The 8,917-nt window shown below is 43.0% G+C and overlaps 1 protein-coding gene across 3 annotated transcripts; it reads left to right on the plus strand.

Moving 5' to 3' along the window:
• Positions 1-17: 17 nt before the first annotated feature.
• Positions 18-8,615, plus strand: ing2 (inhibitor of growth family, member 2). 3 transcript variants are annotated; one of them, XR_015107591.1, is made up of 3 exons: positions 31-291; positions 1,375-4,329; positions 6,321-6,448. XR_015107591.1 is itself a non-coding variant. In XM_086166015.1 (3 exons), exons 2-3 carry the CDS (start codon positions 4,104-4,106, stop codon positions 7,019-7,021), a joined length of 927 nt encoding a protein of 308 aa, XP_086022141.1. In that variant the 5' UTR covers positions 166-291; positions 1,375-4,103; the 3' UTR covers positions 7,022-8,615. The 3 variants fall into 3 exon arrangements, 2 of the variants coding, with proteins under 2 accessions (XP_086022142.1, XP_086022141.1); XM_086166015.1 differs by having other exon boundaries at positions 166-291; positions 6,321-8,615; XM_086166016.1 differs by lacking the exon at positions 1,375-4,329 and having other exon boundaries at positions 18-291; positions 6,321-8,615.
• Positions 8,616-8,917: the final 302 nt, after the last annotated feature.

Here is an 8,917-nt window from a genome sequence, read left to right on the forward strand (position 1 = left end):
TTGAACAGCGCGCGTGCGCAGTGAGGCGAGTTTTGTTTGAAGTGAACTGCCCTACAAGCTGCAAAGTCGGCAAGGATTTAAATATCAACAATTATTTTATCGTTTCGCTTCGGAATCTCCTCACGCCTCTATGCACCGCAGAGACGATGTTAGGCCATCATTATCCCTGTACCGAAAAGTCGCAGCAACTGGTCAGCTATGTTGAGGATTATCTGGAATGCGTGGAGTCGCTGCCTTTGGACATACAAAGAAATGTTTCCACGCTTCGGGAAATCGATGCAAAGTACCAAGGTACCGTGTTGACGTCCCCACGGGTTTCCCTCATCTGGGTGGACCGAAGTTGACCGTTCATCGTGATAACCCGTCGGTGTAATGGTGGAGGAGCCGCCGCTAGCCTCGTTCACATTTTACAGCAACCGAACTCATTGTGATCGGATCCGGTGAAACGACCACGTAAAACGTGTGTATCTCCCGGAGGCGTGTGTTCGGCGGCTCGGGACGAGCCGAGCCCAGCCTCCGGCCGGTGGTCCCATCCGCCATTAGTCATGTACCGAACCGCGTTCGACAATCGACTCATTTTATGTTTCTTTCTGTTGACAAACGTGCACGCGAGTCTCAACAGCTAGCTTTTAAATGCGCGATCCCGTGACTAATTCGGCATTAATTGTGACCGAATACTTCCCCTATTTTCAATCAAAATCAACTTTTTCAGGGGGCACACACCGCCGCCCGCCGCGTAGTCAGCGGCAGCAATGCACACATATGGGCATTTTCTCAATAGAGATGTTGCCAAGTATTTGTCTTTCTTTTTTATTATTTCAAAGTCACATCTGTAAAAAAAAAAACTCGTTTGAACACCATTCCTCTAGAGATGTCAGGAACTGCCTGACGACGGCGTTCTCAGCAGTCTTTGTTGTGCGGAGCTCGGCACGTCAGGGAATCTTATCATGTGTCCGCTCTCTTTGGCCGGCGCATCGGTCCGCTGAAGGGAACCAGCTCCATTGTTTGCCCGCCTTAGCGTGACGGCTCGCGGCTCTGTCCGTGAAGGATCGGTCAGGACGACATGTCGCGCACAGGAAGGGTTGACGCATCCGATGGAGACGGGTTATTTTCGAGCAAGTGATTTGTCTGGCCGAGCTTGTGCGGCGCTGACCCGCCTCCCCGCTCCCTGGGCGAACGGCCTCCTCCAAAGGACGCCCCCTCCGTGTGACGCCATTTCCGGGAGGCAGAAACCCGCTGCGGGTCGCTGCCTCGGCGGAAATGGAATTCATTCGATTTTCACAATAAAACTGCAGTAGTTTAGTGAGTTTTTATATCGGCAAACTAATGATAATAATAATATCTTCTTCTTCTTCTTTCTGCTTTTCCCTTCAGGGGTGGCCACAGCGAGTCAACTTTCTCTATCTAACCCTATTCTCTGTATCCTCCTCTCTCACAACAACCACCTTCATATCCTCTCTAACTCCGTCCATAAATCTCCTCTTTGGTCTTCCTCAGACCTCTTGCCTGACAGCTCCAATTCCAGCATCCGTCTACCAATATATTCTCTATCCCTCCTCTGTACATGTCTGAAGCATCTCAGTCTGGCTTCTCTGACCTTCTCTCCAAAACATCTAACATGTGCTGTTCCTCTAATAGACTCATTCCTGATCCTATTCATCCTGGTCACTGCCAAAGAGAACCTCAACATCTTCATCTCTGCAACCTCTAGTTCTGCCTGCTGTCTTTTGGTCATTGTAACAGTTTCTAGTCCATACATCATCGCTGGTCTCACCACTGTCTTGTACACTTTTCCTTTTATTCTGGCCGAATGTCTTCTATCACATAGTACCCCTGACACTTTTCTCCAGCCATTCCAACCTGCTTGGACCCGTCTCTTCACCTCTTTTCCACACTCTCCGCTGCTCTGGAGTGTTGACCCTAAGTACCTGAAATCCTCCAGCTTCTTGATCTCCACTCCCTGTAGCCTCATCGTTCCACCCGAGTTCCTCTCATTCACACACATATATTCTGTCTTGCTGCGACTAACTTTCATTCCTCTCCTTTCCAGAGCATACCTCCAACTCTCTAGATTTTCCTCTACCTGTTGTCTGCTCTCACTACAGATCACAATATCATCCGCAAACATCATGGTCTATGGGGATGCCTGTCTAACCTCATCTGTCAGCCTGTCCATCACCATTGCGAACAAGAAGGGGCTCAGAGCTGATCCCTGATAGAGTCCCACCTCCACCTTGAACTTCTCTGTTACCCCTACAGCACACCGTACCAGTGTCTCATAGCTAGCATACATGTCCTGCACCAGTCTAACATACTTCTCTGCCACTCCAGACTTCCTCATACAATACCAGAGCTCCTCTCTTGGCACCCTGTCATATGCCTTTTCTAGGTCTGCAAAAACACTATGCAGCTCCCTCTGACCTTCTCTGTACTTTTCCATTAGCATTCTCAACGCAAATACTGCATCCGTAGTACTCTTCCCAGGCATGAAGCCATACTGCTGTTCACAAATGCTGACTTCTGCTCTCAGTCTAGTTTCCACTACTCTTTCCCATAACTTCATTGTCTGGCTCATCAACTTTATCTCTGTATAGTTGCCACAATTCTGCACATTCCCTTTAGTCTTAAAAATAGGCACCGTCACACTTTGTCTCCATTCTTCAGGCATCTTCTCACTCTCTAGGAGAGGCAGCGGTAGATTTTCTGACTAGATTATTCTACAGGATCTTAGACACTTCCACACCTCCATAGGTATATCATCAGGGCCAACTGCCTTTCCACTCTTCATCCTCTTAAATGCCTTCCTCACTTCACTTTCACTAATTTGTGCTACTTTGTGGTCTACAATAGTCCCCTCTTCTACCCTTGCCTCTCTTTCATTTTCCACATTCATCAGCTCTTCAAAGTACTCTATCCATCACTCTTTTAGTATCTGTCAATACATTTCCCTCTTTGTCCTTAATCACCTGGACCTGTTGTACATCCTCTCCATCTTTATCTCTCTGTTTCACCAACCTATATAGATCATTCTCACCCTCTTTACTATCTAACCAAGCATACAAGTCATCGTACGCCCTTTGTTTTACCTTTGCTACCTCTCTCTTTTCCTTTCACCGTATCTCCCCGAACTCCTGTCTGTTCTCTTCAGTCCTCTCAGTATCCCACTTCTTTGCTAACCGCTTTCTCTGTATATACTCCTGCACTTCCACATTCCACCACCAAGTCTCCTTATCTACTTTCCTTCCAGATGACACTCCAAGTACTCTTCTACCTGTCTCCCTGATAACACTAGCTGTTGTTGTCCAATCATCTGGAAGCTCACCCTGACCACCCAGACCCTTTCTCAACTCCTCCCTGAAAACCATGCAGCACTCCTCCCTTTTCAGCTTCCACCACTTTGTCCTCTGCTCTGCCTTTGTCCTCTTGATCTTCCTTGTCACCAGAGTCATCCTACAAACCACCATCCCATGCTGTCTGGCTACACTCTCATCTACAACTACTTTACAGTCACTGATCTCTTTCAGGTTACCTCGTCTATACAAGATGTAGTCTCCCTGCGTGCTCCTTCCTCCGCTTTTACAAGTTACCCTATGTTCCTGTTTTTTCTGGAAAAAGGTGTTCACTACAGCCATGTCCATCCTTTTTGCAAAATCTACCACCATCTGTCCCTCTGCATTCCTATCCTGTATACCAAATCAGCCCATCACTTCTTCATCCCCTCTATTGCCTTCACCAACATGTCCATTGAAGTCTGCACCAATTACCACTCTCTCATTTCTGGGAATATTCTGCATCACTTTATCTAACTCATTCCAGAACATCTTCTCCTCTTCAGATTCACATCCCACCTGTGGGACATAGCCACTAACAACATGGAGCATCACACCTTCAATTTCCAGTTTCAGACTCATAAGTCTATCTGACATTCTTTTTACCTCTAGGACGTTCCTAACAAACTACTCCTTTAAGATAACTCCTACTCCATTTCTCTTCTTGTCAGTACCATAATAGTACAACTTAAAGTCTGCTCCTAAGCTTCTAGCCTTACTACCTTTCCACCTGGTCTCCTGACACACAGTATATCCACTTTCCTTCTCTGCATCATGTCGATCAACTCTCTACCTTTTCCTGTCATAGTCCCGATATTCAAAGTCCCTACTCTCAGTCCCAGGCTCTTTCCTTTCCTCCTCTCTCTCTGCTTCCGAACACGCACTCCTCCTCTTCTTCTTGTTCTTGTTCTTCAACCCACAGTAGCCCAATTTCCATTAGTACCCTGTGGGTCATCAGTACCAATGGTGGTAGTTGTTAACCTGGTCCGCGACCGATCTGGTATGGTATAGTTATGGTTGACTCGCATGTTTGGTTTTCGCAAAAGTTTTACGCCAGATGCCCTTCCTGATGCAACCCTCTGCATTTATCCTGGCTTGGGACAGGCACAGGGAGACACTGCTCCGAACCCCCCCAAGGCAGGGTTGGAGAGACACGGGCCAGTGCTGCCCTGAGGCTGCATTAATGATAATAATAATATAATACATTTTATTAAAGGCGTCATACTTGACTATGATGATCTGCAAAGCGGTGTATTCAATTGACACGGCCATAATTGTGTACTAATGATGCTGCAGTTGTCCCTGGGATTTTCACTTAAATGACCTTTGCAGTGAAAACATTGTACTCCCTAAAAATTAAAAACGGTCAGTGAGGGGGCTTCCTTCCACCTCACAGTCGAAATGGGGGGCTTTCTGCATAAAAGGTTGCTTTTCCTAAAACATGCTGCAGGTTCATGTGCGGCCCTCAATTGCCCAGACCTATGATTGAGAGAATGACTGGTTGTCTCAATGAGGCCCTGAGACCCTCTGGTGACCATCCAGGGCTAACACTGCCTCTTGGCCAATGTCAGCTTATAAGCGTCATAGAATATGAATGGGTGAAAGTTCAAATAAATATAAAGTGGACAAGAGAAAAAAAAAACTAGTGATCACTTGATTCTATGTTAAGTGAATTAACAGGGGGCTTTGAATCAAAGATATTTCTCCCCTGAGGCAAACTGAACTGTATTTAAAGTGGTAAGTCACATTTTTATGCCCAAATGACATGAAATCTACTTGTGAGAGATGATGAGAAGTGTTTGTGAAAGACTTATACTTTTACAAAATACATATTAAATGTGTGGGGTGAATGCAACTACTCCAACTGAATATATTGGGTCTTTGTCATAGACATGCCTGCTCAGTGCTATTTTGACTCCATTGTGGATGTAAACAACACAGAAAACAGGAATAGTTCATTGAAGTATGGAACATGTTGATGAAGTTCACTCAGTCGTCAATGAGGAGAATTTCCGAAAAAAAAGAGAGAAGATGCCATGCAGAGAAAAAAAAACTTGTCTCATTCTCTACACTTGTTTTACCAGGCATGGAAAAAGTATCCAGTGGCCAATGTTGCGGTGAAATAGCCAAACAATTCATGGGAAAAGTGAAATTTTGGTGTGTAAATTGAATTTCTGTAGATTTGCCTCATGGTTGGCAGTCACTGCTGGATATTGGATATCGTGCATACTGGAATGATCAACTTTAGGCAGGGGTGACTGAAATGACATGTTGTTGCTATTTGTGTCATGCCAAAATTGTGCTGTTTTATAAAAAAAATTGCTCAGTCTGCAATTAATTTATAGTGTACAAATCGGCATGAAGTCAGATAAACACTGGTTCACCTTGAAGATGGCTGATTTGCTGCTGTCTTTTTTTGTTAGCTTGCAAACATGGTTTCGCAAAAGTGAAAATGAAGACTTTAGAAGGCAAAAACATTCATAATCAATAACCGCACAGTACTTACAAAAATAACTTTCGCTTGCTTTACTGAAAATGCCAAGAGCCATCACCTGGATGTGGGGTAATTGTTGAAAGTGACATCTGTGGCCCTGCTGTGACAGAGGCCATCTAACACCTCCTAGTTACATCTTCTCCCTGCTGGCGGTGGCCTCTTTTCCAAAAAAAGACATTTTTGCGTTGTGCTCCACACTGCTCTCATGGGAGGAAAAGAAACTTTATATCCAACCAAAATAGTGATTTGATCCAGCAATACAGAGTGGTGTTTCAGACTGATATGCAACTGTTTTTATTTCACAACTTGTTGATCTTGAACCTATCACCTTACTATGAAGACATCTTTGATTTAGACTGGCATTATAACTTTTTTTTTTTTTTTTTTTGAGGAATATACACTTGTATTAGTTGGATGGTATGGGAGCTTTGGGAAACAAACAGTTCCTTTGTGTTTGATGCTTCCTGTGTTAATGTCTCCATATGTCCTGGTTGCAGAGGTGCTGAAGGAGGTGGATGAGGTGTTTGAAAAGTACAAAGGAGAGCAGGATTCATCTCAGCGTAAACGTTTGCAGATCCAGCTGCAGCGGGCACTGATCATCAGTCAAGAGCTGGGCGATGAAAAGATCCATGTGGTGACTCAGATGACGGAGTTGGTGGAGAACCGCTCGCGCCAGATGGACTCCCACTCAGCATGCCTGCAGGACCCTGGTGAGGCAGAGCGCCTCACTGATGAGCGCCGCTCTGGCGTTCAGGAGGCCCCTGTTCCTGAACGTTCCTCAGCCCGCCGCCCTCGCCGCCACCGCAACAGTGAGAGCCGTGACTCAAGCCATCCGTTGGCCAATGGCTCTCTCATTGATGACCCGGTGGAGGAGCTGTCCACTCCCCCGCCAAGGGAGAAGAAGTCGAAATCTGCAAAGAAGAAGAAGCGCAAAGCCAAGCAGGAGCGTGATACCTCACCAGTTGATTTCGCCATTGATCCCAATGAACCCACCTACTGTCTGTGTGAGCAGGTGTCATATGGTGAGATGATCGGCTGTGACAACGACCAGTGTCCTATTGAGTGGTTCCACTTTTCATGTGTGGGACTCACCTACAAACCCAAGGGCAAGTGGTTCTGCCCCAAGTGCAGGGGGGACAATGAAAAGACCATGGACAAAAGCTTGGACAAGAACAGAAAGGACCGTCGTTCTAGGTAGTGAACCTGTTCCCTCCTCCAATCTGGGGGCTGCAAGACTATCGTAGTTTATCACATAAGAGCACAACTAACAGTGTCAGTAGCAGCTGAGTTTTAGAAGACAGACTGGGATCGAACTTTAAGCTGCTGCCTTCGGTGACAGTTTTTTTTTTTTTTTCTTCAATTCATGAAGAGCAGAAGATTCTTTTCTAAATAATTTTATTCTGAAAACAGTTTTGATAAAATAACTTGCTAGTCAGGGGTGTAACAATACACTTTCAACACTTCCACTGAAGAAAGAATGTCTATGTAAGAAATTGGCATTTACCATTATTACTCCTTCATATTACTCATTTTGCTGCATAAAATACTCATTACTTACTTTTGTCATTATTCCAGAGCAATACACTTTAGTTTCAGAAAATACTTTTCCATTTTTTTATTTTAACATCTGTTCATTTTCCAAACATTCCTGGTAAATGAATTCCAGGTAAATTATTTCCCATTAGCTATTTTCTAATATCAGGATTGTTTTGTCCATAAGCTACACAGAATAAAGTAATAAAACATAAATCATTGACTTTTTACTTTTTGATTCGGATCCGCCAAAATTGTGAACAGTAAATCAGAAATTTTCCTTAATATCCTGTTCAGGTAAATTCTTGTTGGTTGCCTTTTTTTTCAAGGCAATTTCTTATGCAATACTGTACATCTTTAAACTTTAAAAAAATGTCCTATATTTGAACTATGATACAGCACATTGTTACACCCCTGCTGCTAATGGTTAATCCCCATTTTGTCCCCCTTCCATTTAGTCATGTTGATGGGGACACCAGAGAAAGCCAATCTGTGGTCTTTGCTTTCACAAGTCATCGTTGTGTGTGCTTGTTTTTGTATTCATTAAAACAAAGTGTAGTCATTCTGTCTCTCAGTCACTGATACTGAACTCTGAAGAATGTGCTGCTGCTGGATTCTTTTCCAGTGCAAATGATTTTCTAAAATGAATGCTCATTACCTGTTGAGTATATTTCACCCTTTTTTCCCTAGTCCATTGTTGTCCAGGGATTGGGCTAAGGTTTAGACTTCTCAAAGATGGAAACCAGACGCTCAAACTTTAATGTCAGGGGTTCAAGTAGACAAGTTCAAGGAATACAATTTTCCAAAATTTTTCCTTTGGAAAATGATACATTTTTCCAAACAAGTATTTTATGTATGTTTAATATGGATCATTAATTTTTAATAACCTTTATTTTGAAAACACCTTCATAATTTTCATGAAAATATTTACTATTATGTTTATTGAATGTGGTAAGTTATTTATTATGAGGTGAATTTCAGGTATGTTACATGGTGAAATATTGGAGAATTTTTCAGTGATGTGGTGTCATAGCAGAATTTGTTGGCATGCATATAAAAAGTCACATTTTTTTTTTGTTTTAATCTACACAGAGATATATGTACTATAATAAAACCCCCCAAAATATGCTTTGTAGAAAATAACCTTGATTACAAAATAATAAGGCTGAAATTAGAGTGTCCCATACAATTAATTGGTTTGTCTTCCTAACCTGCCTTTTATCCACTATTTTGCATAAATAAATACACTTTCCTCTCAAGTGTGTCGAACATTTTCTATGTTTTTTTTTTTTTTTTTGGTAATACGCATCTCAGGTTGAGGCCGGTACGGAAGGCGGTGAACCTGGAGAATCGATGCCAACTGCACTTGTGGTTAAAACAATATAGGTAATTACTCAGCTATTAATATTGCATTTAGTTTAATTACTTTTTCAGATGTGGTCTGCTGTGGTTTTCATGGTTTTACCTGATAAAAATCAGTTGTTGAAATTAAGCATTTAAAGCACAGAGAACGCAAAAATAATTCAATAAAAAATAAAAACATAATTGTTCAAAAAATCAT

Source organism: Fistularia commersonii, chromosome 19 (genome assembly GCF_037954325.1).
Source record: "Fistularia commersonii isolate RoL2024-O1a breed Wild chromosome 19, RoL_Fcom_v1.0, whole genome shotgun sequence".
In the NCBI taxonomy this organism is placed as follows: Eukaryota; Metazoa; Chordata; class Actinopteri; order Syngnathiformes; family Fistulariidae; genus Fistularia; species Fistularia commersonii.

Coding starts and splice junctions, on each gene's coding strand:
- ing2 (XM_086166015.1), top strand. CDS start 4,104: ATGTCGATCAACTCTCTACCTTTTCCTGTCATAGTCCCGATATTCAAA. Junction 4,330..6,320: donor CCTGGTCCGCGACCGATCTG/GTATGGTATAGT, acceptor TCCTGGTTGCAG/AGGTGCTGAAGGAGGTGGAT.